Source organism: Ctenopharyngodon idella, chromosome 2 (assembly GCF_019924925.1).
Source record: "Ctenopharyngodon idella isolate HZGC_01 chromosome 2, HZGC01, whole genome shotgun sequence".
NCBI classification, from domain to species: domain Eukaryota; kingdom Metazoa; phylum Chordata; class Actinopteri; order Cypriniformes; family Xenocyprididae; genus Ctenopharyngodon; species Ctenopharyngodon idella.
In genome coordinates this window covers 6,153,257-6,172,390 of record NC_067221.1, presented here as the reverse complement: position 1 = coordinate 6,172,390, position 19,134 = coordinate 6,153,257, and the positions used below count along the sequence as shown (strand labels likewise).

At 38.0% G+C, this 19,134-nt stretch overlaps 1 protein-coding gene across 1 annotated transcript in view; it reads right to left on the bottom strand.

Moving 5' to 3' along the window:
* The window catches only part of prkci (protein kinase C, iota), a 28,678-nt gene extending 10,132 nt beyond the window's left edge, over positions 1–18,546 (bottom strand). The window contains exons 1-10 of the mRNA XM_051911729.1: positions 18,176–18,546; positions 11,286–11,407; positions 9,894–9,983; positions 6,332–6,382; positions 6,079–6,164; positions 5,817–5,954; positions 3,809–3,866; positions 2,855–2,910; positions 1,239–1,415; positions 561–658 (exon numbers count right to left, since the gene is read on the bottom strand). Of these exons, the coding sequence (XP_051767689.1) occupies positions 561–658; positions 1,239–1,415; positions 2,855–2,910; positions 3,809–3,866; positions 5,817–5,954; positions 6,079–6,164; positions 6,332–6,382; positions 9,894–9,983; positions 11,286–11,407; positions 18,176–18,255 (956 nt within the window). The 5' untranslated portion in view covers positions 18,256–18,546. The remainder of the gene's footprint in view (positions 1–560; positions 659–1,238; positions 1,416–2,854; positions 2,911–3,808; positions 3,867–5,816; positions 5,955–6,078; positions 6,165–6,331; positions 6,383–9,893; positions 9,984–11,285; positions 11,408–18,175) is intronic.
* Positions 18,547–19,134: the final 588 nt, after the last annotated feature.

Below are 19,134 nucleotides of genomic sequence, written 5' to 3'. Positions count from 1 at the left end.
GCATTTGTTCAGCGGCTACTGTGAGACACTTGTTACACACTGCAGTAAGCTAGATCGATATTAGGCATGGTAAAACATGATACTAATTAAAATTGCTTATTTCTCTGGATTTAAAAATTCTTGGAAACATTTGGGATAATGCAAGAACACAAGTCAACAAAATATATAACATTGTTCTAGTGGTTTTTGGATATTTTAATGCAAAAATCTTACATATTGTGCCTTTAACTGTTTATTAGTAATTGGTTATTATATAAAGCTATCAAATAAATGAGAATAGCGATCTAGAAAAGAAAAAGAAAATCTAGAAAAATCAAAGGAAAAGAAAAGAAAGGAAAGGAAAAAATTCCTTTTGAAGACAAAAATGGTGGAGCCAATAAAAAATTGCTGGGGAAGTGGGGGGAAAATCCCCTCCTGTTGAGCCCTAAACTGTCCATCCATTTACTGAGAAAAGAAGTTACTGCTTAAAATGTAGAAATAACATAAATACAAATTCATAACATGATATATTATTTTATTTGTGGAGTCCTGATGATCTAAAAGTGCGAGTACAGACAGACCTGCTCTCCGTCTGGAAGCAGGAGTGAAGTCCCACCAAGAAGGGATGGTTGGAAGCCTGCTCAAACACATGCTTTTCTGTCTGAACCCAGTCAATATCCTGAAAAACAAGAAAGAGAAGAACAAACAACACACACAAAAATCAATCTCCCATTGAAAAGCAGAGCATTCTTTCTGTCAGTAGGGGAAACATTTGGAAGGACATTCAGGACTGTATTGAGTAAAGGCTCCTCACAAGGCTGAAAACTGATAAAGATTTAAAAGACGGGGGCACCAGGTCTTCCCAAGGAGCTGTTCCTGGATGTGAGGAGACTCACAATGGACAGATACAAAGTGAAAAGCTAGGACCTTTCATTGACAGCCTGGTAAAAATACCTCTGACCGTGAGACATGCTTAAAGAAGCACTGCGGGGCCAGTAGAGCACAGCTGCCATTATTGACCATTAGCTGCTGCTGTCAATTCATCACACAAGGCTAAAGTGCATCTAATCAACGTTAAATGCCCACTTCATCAACATCTAATCATCTGTATGCGTGTACATCAACACATCCTGGAAAGATTAGAGCCAGAGTCTGGGATGTGGTTTATTTGAATTCGGTATGATTCACAAGGGTTATGAATGCAATCTGACATAATTTATGTAATGACATATCAGTGGCATCTTTGTATGAAATGTCACCTCATCATCGTTCACCAGCTCCTTCTTCACCACCTTCATGGCGTAGATGCGGTCTGTCTTTTTGAGACGCACCAGCAGCACCTTGGCGTAGCTGCCCCTGCCGATCACTCGGAGCAGGTCGAAGTCTATAAGCCCCAAACTGGACACAGCCTTCCCTGATTCCCGACTGCCCACAGCCTGAGGGATGGATGAGATGCATCTTAATGATATATATTAATGGTAACACTTCAGTTCAAGATCCAATTCTCACTATTAACTAGTTGCTTATTAGCATGCATATTACTAGGATATTGGCTGTTTAATAGTCCTTATAAAGCACATACATATGAAGAGTTCAGATGCAAAAGCAGCTAAACACCACCTCCATCAAAAAGGAAATAATGATATTGAGTGAATGCTCTCCGCACATAGTATACATTCATCAAATAGTTTAGCTTCAAATCCACTAAATCCCAGCACCAGTCCATTCAGAAATACCGGTTCATTGGCAGAAACCGCTAAAGGTCACTTCCCTTTGTCAGCAAAAGCCTCTAAGTCCACAGAAGAACCAATCGGAAGACGCGAATCGGATCATATGATTTCAAGATGAATGACGGCGTGCGTATGAACCGGCTTTTAATTGCCGAGCTGCAAGTTGTCATGTTTTGTCCATCGTTACAGTGGCAATGACAGGATTTTGTGAGTTCTTAGAGGTTTTTGAAAAAAAACACACACGTGGACATAGCTGGTTTTGCAGCAAAAGACAGTCCAATTTGTTAAATACCAATGAATTGACTAAAGTGACATTTTTGAAAATAAGGCATTTCAATAACTGACTAATGACCTTTTCATTGCCATTAAAGTGAAATGAATGAACCTAAAAATAACAGCCTAGAAAAAAAATGCTCATTTAAAAGAAAACATGTCAGATGCATCTTAACATATTATATATATAAAAATCACCCTCTTCTTTCTGGTTTACATCTATTAATGCTCTTGTTCTTTGTTTGTCCCTTGAGCCTTATGATTTCCCATGACTGTGAGAGCTACAGAAGCACGAGCGCTTAATCAGATGCTAATGACCCTGATAGAAGGTTACTTTATTTGCTCCACTAAAGGAAATCAATACGAATGGACCTTGTGCACACCCCCATCTCCTCCTCTGAGTGACAACTCCAGCCTGATCATCGGTCTGAGAGTGGACTACTGAAAGCTCATCTAATCACACACACAGTTCATAATGGTCCAATTTACACCTGGTACTTACATTCATTTTGACCAATTCAATCAACAAGTGGAAAGTGTGATCTGATTGTTCAAACCACATTTAATAACACATTTGTCTACGTCGCGTTTGTAGCGTAAATGCTTTTCCACAATGGAAGTGTCAGCGAGAACATCAAACATGTAAGTGATTGGCTAAAGGCAAAAAAGAACCACCCCCCTATTCAATATGAGTATACAATAATAACAATCATTACAAATTTTGGACGATGGCTGGCACGTGTTGCGTTTTCAAATGCATGTTATAATCCAAACTCACAGTGATTGTAGAGATGGAGTTTGTGGGAAGCAGAATTTAGTACTTGTGAACTGATTAATTAATACTAGGAGTAAACAAGGCCAAAGTGTCTTACCTCATGCTCCTCTCCCTCGTGATTGATACTTTCTGTTGAGTTCTTTTTGTCTAGAACTGGGAAACAACAAAGAGAAACAGGGAAAGTCATCACTCATTTATATTAATATACTTAATACAAATCTGATTCACAAGCCTCTAAACCAAATCAGGCACTTTGATAAATAAAGCTCTTGGAAAAAAAAAAAGAAGAGGGATTGAAATTTATCTGACCAGCACTGTAACTAAAGCCATGAGCCTGTTCACGTCATTAATTCCAACAAACAAGCTTAATCTTGTGAGAAGACTCACGCCTGTAGGCTGCTCAATGCATCAATCTGTTTCAGTGCAAGCACATGCCTAATTACTAAGGGGAAACATCAGCTTAGCCCATCCAGTCATTTAAAACCCCTCAAGATGAAAATCAGTGGCATCAATGAGCCGCTATAGATCTTAGTGAATCAATTTAGTGACTTAATGAATGCAGTAACTCAGATAAACATTGTTTAACACCTCTGCATTACAAGCTACTTTTTAGTTAGTGATGCTGCCAACAACAAAACACAGGGCTTGAACAAAACACAAGTTTATCTGCTTGACTTTTGATTTGTGTAAATGGATCTGTGAGCAGACTGTTTATACAGTTACTTATGACCTTGTTCCAGGTAGTTATGGAAATCAGGGAAATTTTTTATGTTCAGTTTCAGAAAAGTATACCTTGAATATTTATGTCCTTACAAAAAAAAAAAAAAATTGAAAAGTTTGGGCAAGGCACAAGAGGTTGATTATTCTGTGACAGGCAGAGCAATTTAAACTGGAAAGCTTAATTTTTTTTTTTTTTTTTTTTTAAAAAGAGCATTCCATTTTTTTCTGAAAATTGATTTTATACTCTGCTCTTCAAGAGGTAAGGAAAATGTAGTAAACAGAAATGATGCATGTGTAGTGTATGGCAAATATAGATGAGAGTCTACTCTACCTTGATCAGCGTGTTCTGATGGAGTGGACCCTGAATCGATTCTTCCAATCATTGGGTCCTAGAGGAATAATAAGAAGATTAAAGCTAAAGATAGATTGAGATTCATAGTGTTATTAGCAGTAATAGCTAGGCCTGTCGCGATAATCTGATCGTGGTTATTTGATCTAATGTGAGGGACAAAAGAATATTTACATTAAAGTTCACAGAACATCTTCCCTCCACTGCGGCTGTCAATCATTCTCAGTTCAGCATTCAAACAATGCATCATGTTCGGTTACAACAGTCAGCACGGTAAAACTCTTCAATATGATATATTCCCATTATAATGCTTGATCTGTAGATAAAGAGCTGTGGATTTGCATAAAATGACTTTATCTTGCTGGAGTTTATTGCTAAACGATGTCGTACTCGCTACCTAGTGTGTTGGATCACACAACACAAGGCATCAAACGCACAATAACTGGAATTTAAAAGCTATGAAGAAACAAATGATCAATAAACTGTTGGATAGAAAGGATTTGGGCGCTCAATATCTCTTCTCTTTGTGCCGTGTTGCTTTAAGCTCATCGTTCTGCACCCAGGATGCGCATAAGCGATTTCTGCTGCTCTTAAAGCGTTTCATATTATCATGCTTGTTCTGTCATATATCATATCTTGTTGCCCCATTAAAAAGCTGCACAATACATTCAAAATAAACTTCTTTTGATTTTATATTATTTGTGTGCATAGACAGTACTGTGCAAAAGTCTTAGGCACGTCAGTATTTTCACCCCCAAAAAAAGGTTTTAAGCCAGTTATTTATATCTTTTGCTGTAGTGTGTCAGTAGGAAATATCAGTTCACATTTTCAAACATTAATTTTGCCATTAATTTTAATAATCCAGTGAGATTTTTTGAATACACAAGGAGTCTGACAACAGCCGGTGCTCCACACTGAGATCTGATCTCACCATCATCAAATCCATCTGTGATTACATGAAGAAACTGAGACAAACTAAATCCAGAATAACTGTGGCCGTGTCTCCAAGATGCTTGAAGAAACCGACCTGCAAAGATACCTGAAAAATGATGCGCAAGTGTACCTGAACAAAAACTGTTTTAAATGCAAAGGGTGGTCACAGCAAATATTGATTTCATTTAGTTAATAGATGTTTATTGATAAATAAAATTTATTTATGACATAAAAAGCATCCTTACTTTACAGCATTTTTACACAAGTGCCTAAAACTCTTCACAGTACTGTATCTTTGCGGGAAGGTTTCTTCAAATGTCTTGGAGACGCGGCCACAGTTCTTCTGGATTTAGTTTGTCTCAGTTTCTTCAAGTAATCACAGACGGATTTGATGATGGTGAGATCAGATCTCAGTGTGGAGCACCGGCTTTTGTCAGACTTATTGTGCATTCAAAAATCTCACTGGATTATTACAATTAATCAGTGAAAACGTGCCTAAGACTTTTGCACAGTCGTGTATATATATGAATGATATATTTATGGCCTTTTCTGTGATTGGCCAGTTTGTTTTGATTGTTTCAGTTATTTACTGAATTTAATAAATTAATAATTTAAATATAATATTTAAAGGTATTAACTGTAATCATACACTGCAAAATGAATAAATAACTTACAAAGAATTAAATTCATGACAATTATATAATGAATGAAGCACACAAAAAATGTATGACAAAGCCCTAAAGAGACAATTAATCGGCATAATCGCAATTATTTTTCAGTTAATTAATTATTAGCCAGATTTCATAATCATGACAGCCCTAGTAATAGCATGTCTAATATATAGATCTACACAGAATCTGAAATTTGAACGACATTCATTAACAAAGCTTCCCATCCCTTACATGTCCATTTATTAAATATTTTGCCTTTATTTGGCTAATGTTGTGGCTTATTTTAGCTACCAATAAGAATGTAGTACTCTCAGCTCCATTTTATATTAAATTTAGATATAAATTTATTCCACAGAAAATATGAAAGAAGGATGCAGATTACTCACCTGTATTACCTGTCTACCACACTCCACTGTGACCATTTTATGGCATTTCTTATGAACCAGCAGTTTACAGTTTATGCACTTGTATCCCTGCCTGCCCAGGCCCCAGATACGATCTGTGCAGATGGCACAATGAGCACGCTGTACAGAACAGAAGGAACAGGAACATTAAACCATACTGAACACAAAAAGTCACGTGCATATAATTGAGACAAATTGTGTAACGCAGCAGGTGCCAGAAATAACAAAAAGAGCAGTTTTGTACCCTATTAAAGCGCTTGGCCTGAAACGCATGTCCGTTGGCATAGTAAAGTTTCCTCCAGCGTCGAGCTCCACGACGGTAAATGGACTCTGAGTGCAATTAAGAGCCAATAATTAAATCTACTATTCACCAGTTAATACTCAATCGTTATAACTCAAAATGCATGTTTTCCAACACTATAAAGTGCAAAAAACCCAAACATTATGACCTAAATGACCCATAATAAATAAATAAATCACAAGAAAGATGCACATACTGTCTTCTCCAGGACAGGGCATGCCAGGCTTCTCAGGGACGCACGGAAACACTGTGGAGAGATGGAGAGAGAGACTGTGAAAAAAGCACTGACAAACAGCTCCAGTGACCTCTCTGTGACCTCTTCTCATCTGACAGCGGATAAGGACTTTGGGGTCAAAAAACAGAGTCTGTCCAGGCCTGTGTGAAGAGTGAGTATTGACGGACAGTCGGTTGGGGTCTTTTTCTGAAAGCCCTTGTGGCCAGACGTCTCCTCCTCAGCATGACTAATTAACTCACCCAGCAGGCAGAACAATGTATCTCTGTCAATCACTCCCTGAATCCTATCTTTCCTATCCACTAATGATCCAGTGACCTGCATGATGCCGTAGGGCGTGTTATAAATAAATAAATACATGTACCTGAGTCAGAACATCAAAATGTGGAGCTTCGTCTGAGCTCATTAGCTCATGATCTAAAAAGGATGGTATGCTGTTATGAGTGTTATGACTAACTGTGTCTGATGTGACAAGTTTCCAGTGACAAGCTGAACACAAAAACCGCTGTGCAATGTGACAGTCACAGCCAATCAGAAGATACTTGATGTTTAAGGGATTAGTTCACTTTCAAATGAAAATTAGCCCAAGCTTTACTCACCCTCAAGCCATCCTATGTGTATATGACTTTCTTCTTTCTGATGAACACAATTGGAGAAATATTAATAAATATCCTGACACATCCAAGCTTTATAATAGCAGTGAACGGGATCAACAAGTATGAGCTGAAGAAAGTGCTTCCATCCACATCCATATCATAAACGTACTCCACACGGCTCCGGGGGGTTAATAAAGGCCTTCTGAAGTGAAGCGATGCGTTTTTGTAAAAAAAAATAATAATAAATATATATATATATATATATATATATATATATATATATATATATATATATATATATATATATCCATATTTAACAAGTCATGAAGTAAAAAAAAATCTAGCTTTCGCCAGACCGCCTGGAACTGGCGTTGCGTCAGTTAAGCTTTTTCCGTAAGTTGTATAGGGAAGGCGAAGGACGTAGTGTAAGCTTTTTGAACTGCGAGAATTTTACACTTTCTTCATATGTAGAATATGGAAGGCGGTCTGGTGGAAGCTAGATATTTTACTCCATATCTTGTTAAATATGGATATTGGACGTTGATCCCACTCACTGCCATTATAAAGCTCGGATGCGTCAGGATATTTATTAATATTTCTCCAGTTGTGTTCATCAGAAAGTCATATACACCTAGGATGGCTTGAGGGTGAGTAAAGCTTGGGGTAATTTTCATTTGAACATAAACTAATCCTTTAAATGTACAAAATTTTGGACCAATGAGATTTCACAGCAGCCGGGGCTTCCCAGCACAACACTGCAGAAACAAAAACCACGTGGCTGACAAAATGTAATTTTAACAGTAGTCATGGATTACAGCTCGCTAAAGATGATCTAAATATTTTTAGAAGAACAGATCTGAACATTGGTAGGTTCCTAGGGACAATTCATTGGCGTATGGGAGGTTTCTCACTGCTGTAAGATCCTAACAGCGACTTCTCTGATTCGATCCCAATTCAGGATTGTGGGTATTGTAGTGGGTATACCGGTGCTTAGGCATATAAATTACTTTTTATTTTATTTTATTTTATTTTAACAGTGTAGAAATCACAATGGCAGATTTTACACAAGCATATAAAATCATTTAAAAAAAAAAAAAAAAAAAAACCTACCTCACCCACCCACCCTCGATCCTAAAGCCAGATGTGGACATTATTGAAAAAAAAAAAAAAATTACTATTAATAATTCTCTCTGGAAAAATCTAAATTTTACTTCCAGGTCTAGAATACTGTTGTTGCCAAAACATAGATCCAAAACTCTATATAAACTGACTAAATATTAAATTAGTTGATACTAATCGAGGCAGCGGGAGCATGAGTCCTCCCCAGCTCTACAGCGCCCCACAGTTTTTCCAATGTAAATCTGTGGTGAAAAATGGAACTGCAGCAAGCTCTAATTGAGAGCAATTTCAGACTGCCCCGCTTATTTTCACATTACATCACCTTACGTAAACCTCACTCCAGACCAAGACAATATTAGTCCGCTTCAGCTATGTGTCTGCATCAGGTCAGTAACTAGTTGGCATGTCTGTTCTTCCTATGTGGAGTAGTGCATCAAATTAATGAAAGTATAAATTCTTTGGTTTAAACGTTCTCATGTGAATAGACTTTTTATAGATCTGTTGTGTTTGTTTTATGTTTGAGAATAGACATGACATTCTTTTCCTCACTGGAATTTATTCCTCAACATTCTAACATTCTAAAACAACATTCAGAGGCAAATAACACATTAAAGCAATTCTAAGATTCTATGTGTGTCATGTGTACTTAAAGCCTGTCAATCAACATTAGAGCACCACCCTCAGGCTGAATAACGCCTCTGCCAAGATGTGTTCAGAGATTATAAAGCTTACAAAGTGTTTATCATAGACTAGCGCTAACACCCAGAATCTGCCCTACCTAAGTTTACAGTCAAGAATATTTTAGTCTATATTTCAGATTCATAGTCTGTTAACTCTATGTGCTATCAAACCATTTTAAAAATCTGCTTGTTGGCGGTTGTCATGACAACATCCGGCTGGTGGGTTTGGACTGCCTGTCACAGTATGAATGCCAGATAGTTTTGTGAAGTGTGTTGACAGCCTAATGAACTATTAATTTTACTAGTTCTGCTGCTGGAGTTCAACGCCGCCTCTGCTGCAGTCGCAGCACAGTGCAGCAGGAGTCAGATTTCACTTATCATGTGACGAGAGTAAGGAGAGATGACTGACAAGACGATGGCAGTGATTCGCAACAGATCCTGACTGCATTGACAAATATCTTATTTTCTAAAATGTGCGATCAGTACCACCGCTTCCTATACACATATACGCGTGATTGCGAATTCCAAAGCGATAAGCGAGCAAGCATTCAAAAGAGATTTCATTATCCGCATATTGATACGTGTGATTGTGAATTCGGAAGATTAATTTAAACACTAAACCTCCATCATGAAACAAAAAAATTAAAACGGACAACACAAAATAAATAAATCATCAAGCGAACATGCTTGAGCTTCTGTTTACCACAACTGATGTGGGAGTTGAATATTTATATGTGAATAAAAGCCTAAATTCAATCTGTTTATTGTCGATTGAGAAAAATTGGACTAAACCGCTCAATTCATATGGATTAGTTTTACGATCTCTATATGAACTTTTTGAAGTCTCAAAGTTTCAGTTGAGTAGATGTCTATGGAGGGACAAAAACCTCTTAGATTTTATCAAAAATATCTTAATTTGCGTTCTGAAGATCAACGAAAGTCTTACGGGTTTGGAGCGACATGAGGGTGAGTAAATAATGACAGAGTTTTCATTTTTGGGTGAACTAACCCTTTAAAACATGGTGTAAGACTTCATCTGTCATAATTCTTTCAAGAATCTGGACAACTACACAAAGTACAAAAGCATATGCACTACAGCCCACCCACATCAAAAGCCAAATCCCAGCATACCGTGAATAATGAGCTCTGAGTCTTTGTTGAGTTCATAGAGACGTAAGGCCTCCTCCAGCTCCAGCTGAGAAGAAACGGTGCACGGATCCCCTGCAACGACAAGCACAGTGAACACTCGCTAGAAAACTCGTTACTAAAGACATCAGCATACCTGACGCAGCACAGAGAAACAGAGAGAGTGGGTGAAAAATAAAACAGGATTGAGAAAGAGTCCCTGTTCACATGCTATGATTATAATGATGTTTGCATAGCATAAAGCAAAAATCTATTTGTTTTTCACTGTGAACTAGTAACAGGGCCTGTGGCATTGTCCGAAGTTGACGTCAATCCTGTTTGTCATCTAAAGAGCAGCCTGTGGCACCGACTGTCTCGGCTTGCGTAGACACACGGCCCTCAATCAGACATCACAGCAGAGGCAACGAGTGACATCGGGCATCGGTGCCAAAGCTTGTGCAGACAGAAGGGATTAACTCTTCGCCATGACGGCCCTCTCAGATCAGCTATGCTAATAAGCAGCATGACTCTGAGCACAGCGTGGAACGGTGAAGATTTTGGTATTTAAATGAACGTTCTTCCATCTCCATTTTCCATCTCGAGATGACTAATGCAGCAGTTAATCATCGCACCCAGTCAATCTTTCCAGCATAAAACCTGCTCCCTGCTGTGCACTGCATTCAGATTCACTTTATTCCTCATGTAAAATCCATCTATTTCATTTCTGCCAGTGGAGTCCGGGGTAATTTTGAGACTCTAATGCAATCTGCCAAAAGTGGGTTCATTTGTAATATATAAAGTGTTGGTGCAAATGAGGTAGGCTTTTCAGCAGAATGGCAAGGGAAAAGCTTGTTGCTACGGTGACAGTAAGAGGAACAGAATTAGATTTACTCCAGGTATTAACATCTGTCTCAGGGGATTTGATCAAATCACTAAACACAGGTTTAGTCCCAATCATTTTGTGATTACTCAAAGCACATATGGAGGTAGTCAGACACGCAAGTGACCACACTTCATTTATAGTGTAAATACTGATGTGTCCAGGACAATAACAAAAAGTTGCATAGAATACATATAATTCTCAAGAAAACACTAATTTTAACATTGAGTGAAATAAAGGTAACGGGCAAAAATTAAATGAATTAAAATTTATTGAATTAAAACTGCATGTAAACACTGACCGGTTCGGCAAGTCTTGTGTTTAGTAATGTAATCAGACAGCCTCTGCTCAATGAAGTCTGATCACAAGAGGTCACAGGAGACGCATGTTAATACCTGGTGTAAATGGCAATCAGTCTCGGCTGACTGCTAGTGATCGGATCACCTTGGACAGATGTTAATACCAGCTGTAAATAAGGCCTGTAAATAAGAGAGACAAACACAAATAAAATGACAAACCTTCTTCATCAATCCATTTCATGGTGAAGAGCTGGTCATTGTCCATGGAGCACATGTCCCGCACCTCACTGCACAGCCCTTCATAGGAGATGGAGGGCTCGAAATGTGTGATCATGATGTCCCTAAAAGAGAAAAAGGTGACATTCAGTATTGGTTTATTCCTTAACAGTTTATTCCAAGAATATTGGAATAAATTGTGCCCCTTTCTACACAATGTAATAGATCGATTCTGGATAAATTGAGAATCACGTGTTTTTGTTTAAAACAGAGATGACGATTCTCTCATGATTCTGAATACTAAAAGGAACGTAATTTACTACAGGTTCTGACAAAATGTTAATTGCTGCAATCTATTTAAAAATATTTAATTAATTTGAATTATTTATTTATTTTTAAAAACTGGTTTGAATAAATGATTCAATGACTCACTCATAAAGACTTCACTTGTTTTATTACTGGATGAATTAACGTTTTGAACGAATCTCTTGAGTGAACGATTCAATGACTTTTTTTTTTTAGCAGTCATTTGTTGCCACTTACTGACACGATTAATCGTGTAATATAAATGTAATATAATTCTCAGGAGTTCCCTGAATGTGTCTGAAGTTGCAGCTCAAAATATACAGTTCACCCCATAGATCATTTATTATACCATGCTATAAATGGGTGGAAGCAAAAACATTCCTATACATCGAGTTTCGGTTCATTTTTGTGACGTGCTCCAGTTTACAGAGACCGAGGCAGCAGAAAGCGCATCCTGTGTGTCTTTGTAAAATGAAGAAAACACAAGATTTTCTTGCTATTGTGAGGTTACACAAATAAAGTAGACCCTACAGTTTCGAATTATGTATTCCTCGTATCTATATGACCAAAAATGACTTGTTTCTGCTGTTATCAGGAAGTGGGTGGATTCTGGTTGTGCACACACAGCGGACGCAAAATATGTTCAAAAATCATAGGTCCCCTTAAAAGTTGATCATAAATTTGTGAAGCCATTCTGTATCCTTGAGCTTGGTAATTATGGAAATGTAAATGCATTTAAAATGCCATCAGCCTTCACCAAAAGTATGAATACCATGCAGTAGGAGTATCATACGTTGAGTTTCTGGGAAGCATATTCCCATAGTAGGAGGAACCCAGCAGCTTCTTTCCCTTTGTTTTCTACTGTGTTCACACTGTTTTGGTTAATTATTGACAGCAGGGGAGTACTTCCTGTCTACGAGCCAGCGCACTGACCCACACATGCCACTGAAACTAGTGGGAGTGTACACACACACACACGCCACCCTATGACAAAGAAAATCACAAGACTGATTTTATCAGATCCAGGGTCATTATGATGAAGCTACTGTATGTTAGTTAAAGGGCAGCTCTGTGCTTCCTCTGATGCATATCTCTGACATAATGAAAGCTCTGCATCAGTGAACTGTGCTTTAGGTAATATTTACAGAGAGATAAACTTCCTTTTACTGTTGCCTCTTGCAAATGATATAAAATTATTCTGGCACATAATTGACAATGTAAGGAAGATGGATCTGTACCCCGCTCTCTTAGTATGAACAGATGCACCCTGCGAGAGCTCAGCATCACTGAAAGGAGGCGGTGAAGCCACATTCCTCCATAGGGCATACAGGAATCAGCTCACACTCCCTTTACAACAGCATACTGAACAGATACTCATTCCTGCTCTTAAATATACAAATACATAGAGGTGTAAACAAGCTAACAGACACTAAAAGTCAAGGGGAACGGTCATCATTTACTGTCGTTTCAAACCTGTATGACTACCTTTTGTCTGTGTAAGAAAAAAAGGAAAAAAGAAAATATTTTCCCTGTTTGTGTGCGTGTTTTTAATGGTCACAAAAAATGTTTGGTTACCAACATTTCACAATTTACAAGTCTAAAACAAGAAATTTAAGAGAATTGTCGGAGGATTTCGATATAAGAGAAGATGACCATGACAAACAGGCAGAGCACTGATCATGAGCTAAGCAGGACTCTTATATGACGCCCAAATGCACAAAGTAACATCGCTACTGTATTCAGCATCCATAAAAAATTGTTTTCAGATTAGGGTTGCAATATAGGTCAGATTAGGGCTGTTCAACGATAATCGTGATTATCGTGTACAAAATAAGAGTCTGTGTTTACGTAATATATGTGTGTTTGTTCTGTGTATAAGTGTTATATATAAATACACACACATACATGTATATATTTAAGAAATATATGCATGTATGTATAAATATACACTACCAGTCAAAAGTTTGCTCATTAAGGCTGCATTTATTTCATAATAAATACAAAAAAAAACAATAATATTGTTAAATATTATATAATATTGTTAATAAAGCTGAATTGTCAGCATCATTACTCCAGTCTTCAGTGTCACATGATCCTTCAGAAATCATTGTAATATGCTGATTTATTATCAATGTTGGAAACAGTTGTGCTGCTTAATATTATTTTATAACCTTTGATACTTTTTCAGGATTCTTTGATGAATAAAAAGTTTAAAAATATCAGCATTTATTTAAAATAGAAATATTTTGTAACAATATACACTACCGTTCAAAAGTTTGGGGTCAGTAATTTTTTTTCTTTCTTTTTTTTTTTTAAATAAATTAATACTTTTATTCAGCACAGATGTGTTAAATTGATAAAAAGTGATATTAAATATTTATATTGTTAGAAAAGATATATATTTTGAATAAATGCTGTTCTTTTTAACCCTGAATCCTGAAAAAAGTATCACAGGTTCCAAAAAAATATTAATCAACACAACTGTTTTCAACATTGACAATAACTGAGTATCAAATAAGCATATTAGAATGATTTCTGAAGGATCATGTGACACTGAAGACTGGAGTAATGATGCTGAAAATTCAGCTTTGCATCACAGAAATAAATTATATTTTAAAGTATATTAAAATAGAAAAACATAATTTTAAATTGTAATAATGTTTCACAATATTATTGTTTTTTCTGTATTTATTATGAAATAAATGCAGCCATAATGAGAAAAAAACATGGATGGGTGCCAGAAAGAGAGCAATAAGTAGATCAGAGAGAGAAGAGAGAGCAGTGAAAGAGGAGGAGGAGGATAAAGACTGTGAATTTCATCTTCACCAGGCTTCAGGGGGTTTCATACAGAACATAAAAGGTGCACAGAGTAACATGTCCTTCACTCTATTCAAGACTGTGCAGCATTCAGGCAGAAACCTGCCATTAAGGCCTCCACACACCAAAAGAAACAACCTCTGATTGGGTCCATCACAGCCACAATAGAAGTTTATACAGAATAAGGGGGTTGAAACTGGTTCAAAGATTGGCTAAAATGACCTGCTGAAAAACAACAGAAACCTCAGGGAACACACATACAGGGACAAATGGTGGGTTTCAAAATCATCCACACCCAGGAATTCTGTGCTGCTATTTTTATACAGAACAGGCCATCAATTCATGCTCTTTCTCCATAGAGCTTTTCTTAAAAATCAAAATAAAATCAGAAACTGAGCTTTCAAAAACAAAGGATCGTACTGTGGGATAGCGTTGGGAGATATGCTCCTTAAGCCTTGTTTATACTTTTGCCAGGCTCCACACCGCAAGCCTCCGCGTGCTTCTCGCCAAACGGACGAGGCGTTTATACTTGACACGCTCACTGCTGTTCAATGCTTTGAAACGACAGGGGGCGATTCAAACTAAAGCCGTATTTCCCCCGAAATTACGCGGAACAATTTGTCCCAGGAACTTTTTTCCCCCCCGGACCTGTTGCTGTCTGTGTTTCCATCGTGGTCTAAAGTACTGTGAAGATTAGGCAAATTAGTACGGTGACGTAGGACTGCACGCGACTTTCCAGTTCCCGGTGGATTTCATCCTCCGCATATGAGCTTATTAAACCTAATGCTGCGTTCACACCAAACGCGTCTGATTTACATGTTAAGTCAATGTAAACGCGCGTCTAGACGTCCTGCAGCGCGAATCAAGCGTCTAGCGCGGCGCGAATCGGCCGTTGACGCGTGAATGGCGCGGCGCGAATTGAGTGTTCACGCGTCTGACGTGCGAATTGAGCGTCTGACGCCCTAGATGCCCGAGTTGAAAAATCTGAACTTTGGCGAATATTCGCGGCGCGTTAACCAATCAGGGACTCTGCTTTGGTAGTCACATGTTTATGACGTGATCAGCGGTGGAGACCAGAACAAAGATGGATGACAAATTAATAGTCGCTGTGTGTGGCCACCCTGAGCTCTATGATGTGTCATCATATTTTTATCGAGACAGGAATAAAAAGGACCTTGCCTGGAAGAGGATAAGAGAGGAAATCGGAATCTGGTAAGTCGTAAAACGCTTTGCATGATTTTAGCCGTTGATACCAGCCCGCCTGCTACCAAAAGCCGGCCGGCATAACCGAGCTAAATTGCCGCTACTAGTTTCCAACTGACGAGATGATGTGTTTATTCAGAGGATCTGTGCAGAAAGAGATGGAAGCCCCTCCCATGACGCGAATTCGCGTCTGAACACACTTTGTTTAGACGCACGAATAGAGCGAATTTGACGCGTGTCTGAAGCGTCTGACTTCAAAATGTTCAAATGTCCAACTAGACGCGTCTGATGCGTGATTGTCGGTCGGTCCAGCAGTCATATTTTTTACACTTCATTGTTGATTTGAATAGCAAACAACTATTACTGCACGCACCGCAACAGACTTTTAAAAATGGTGGTTGAAATAAAATGCTGCATCAGAGTCAACCAATCAAAATGCTGCATGAACTCAACCAATCAGCATGTTCAGCGCCTAAGTCCCACCCCCGAAAGTTCCTGAACATTGAAAAAGTACTACCTCGCGAGCAGGGACTTTTCTGAGGGGGAAATTTTTACCCGGAACTTCATTCAGACCCTGGTTCCTGCGGCTGAAACACACCGAGTAAAATGGGGTCTCGCACACTCAACGCGCATGACTGCCCACACGCGATGACGTCGTTTTTGACACGTGCACCTTCGCGCTCGTGCACACACAGCGAGTTTATACCAGGCTTTAGTTGAATTATTTATTTCATTTTATTGTCATGGGAAATGAGAATGTTTTTCAAGCATTTTGCAAGCAAAGATGGAGTTGGTGAAGAAAAATGTCACGTCACATAGAAATATTTCACCCAAAAGGCGAGCCCGTGGACATCACACATGCAATTTGCAAACTTTGCATGAGAGTTATGCCGGTGAAGGAGTCTCAAACAATAGTCAAACATTCCCTGAAAGTGAAAGCAAAAACTGACAGAGCTTTTGGCATTTGACGCTGCATTAACATCACATTAATTCTCTCAGACACGACAGCTGAATCTGTCTTACTGCTGATAACGGTATAACAACTATCTTAATTTATTGGCTTAATATTTCTCTTGTGGACCATTCATTAATTATAGTGAAAAAAATTAGAAGAATATTTCTTGTTAAACAAGATATGTTTTTTTTTTAAGTCTGTGTTTGAAGCCGATTATTGTGCTGTTGGGACCTAAAGACTGTTGTTAGACCTATATAATTTTAGAAATGATTTATTAATAATAATTTGTAATTGTATTGTTATTAGTGTTATTAAAGTCATTAAAATGTTTTGTCAATGTGCTATGCAAACAAAAAACGCTGACGAAAACAATGCCATTTTCGCATCTCTTTTATAACAAGCACTCTTGACAATGTGTAAATCTTGATCACCCTGCGATTCAATTTTGATGTGGGATGAAGTTGTGATGTTGTAATGAAGTGTCGCTATGAATTTGATCATACTAACCTGATAATAATAATAATAATAAAGACAGTTATTGTCTTAATATCATCAAAGGCATCAGCGATCAGTGATCTGTCTGACTACTGTCGATACACAATACTGTCGTCTATCGGCACAACCCTACTGTGGGATGATAGGTTTCTTTGAAGATTTTCACATCACTGGGGCCAGTTCACAGAGACTAATGACGGTGGACCTGTCAGTCCCCTACAACGATGATAATAATAACTATTATCAACAAATTCAGCTGGAACAGAAACTGACTGAATCATCCTGACAGCTGCACACACACAATAGCTCACTTGGGGAGTGTGAATAGGAATCAGTCTCCAACAGGTCTGGCAAAAGATACTTGCTGTACGAGTTTTTCAAGTGCATGACAAGCATAAAGCGTCATCATGAATGGAACAGAGCTCTGATTGAAACCCATTTAGACATCAATGAGCTTATTTATTCACATAAAAAGTAATATATAGCAACCAAAGAATTGTTTCCCTAAACAGTAAGAGGAATAACAAACACATTTACAGGTTGTTTTACTTCTCATTTTGCTAACAATTCACTGATGTTCTCGTTTAGAAATGTGCTTAAATCAAATATTAAATAAATAATATGATGATCTACACTTTGTGTTCATGACACGTGAATACACCGTTTGCATATTTAATTTTATTACAGATATCTGTGACTTGCTTTCCCTTATACCCTACTGTCATACAGAACCACCTAAATGTGACAGATCACAAATGTTTTAATAGATATATCCAGCTCCATGACAGGCGCAGCTCTCAGATGAAAACACATCACAAGCCATTAACTGACAAACAATATACAAACATTTAATTACTTTGTTTTTGTATACTATTACGTGAACGACTATGTAAAAAAAAAATAGCTGTAGAAATGACTAAACAGCTGTTTTATTGGAGTTGGTTTCACTTGACAACTTCATCAAGAGTTTTGTTTTGGGCTTAGCTAATACTGCCAGTTAGCAGGCTAATCATTTATTTGTGTGTATCCCGAAACTGTACTATTAAGAGGTCAAAATAAGAGTATAAGTGTATCGAAACATCTAAATATACAGCACAGAGTCTCACAGACTACTTACCCTCTGTAGTAAGCTTTTACCCGGACCTGGTGCGGGTTTTCTCCGGGGTGGGACATGGTGCTGTCCCGCAGCGTAGGCATTATGAACTCTCCGTACTCCGGCTAGCGAGCTAACTTAGCTAACGAGGCTAGCCCGCTGTCGACTGACGAGAAAAAAACAACAACTTGAGTTAGAAAACTGGACTTATTACTTGGACTAAAATAATGTTGGGAACAGTGGTACAATCGGCCTGTCTGAAATATAACTAGCAAAATTCTGACAAAAATTAGTCTGACTACTACAACTTCTGTGTCTGACGGGAAAACACTCCCTTCTCTCGCGCAGGCCTCGAGACGGAATGATCCAAACAGCGGAATGTGGAGGGGGAGATGAGGGGGATTTCCAACACACATTCCACATTATTAGCGACTGTTAGTATCAGAAAAGTGTTTGTCTTGATCGTTTAGAGAAGGTGCAAATATTGAACATCTGCGATATGATTAATTTTGGAGTATTGTGGTAATATGCTCTAATGGGATCTTATTGGTTGGATGGGAGCGTCTGGTAGCATTCCGATTATACCACACAAAATTCGAAGAGGGTGGAGAAGAGCAGCCGAGGAAGTAGTTCGCATGGGATGGGATTCGTGAAGATTCTGTCTGGTTCCGATTCCATTCAACGATAGAAATATTTGGCAAATAAGAAATGCAGTTTTTATTTCAGATTTCAATAAAGTGGATATAACAAATCAGAAAAAAGTAATACAAGTATTTTAATGATAATTTTAAAATGACTACATACTTTTTAGATGCGGGATAAATGAAGTCCTTGTATTGTATTTGCACATTATTAACAGTTCTTGGTTCATTTCAAGTCAGAAGAAAGTAATGTCAGAAATCAGAATTATTTACCAATGCCCGGTTTCAAAGACAAGGCTTAAAGCCCTGTGTATACTTCGTTTTTTACGCGTACGCTAGTGT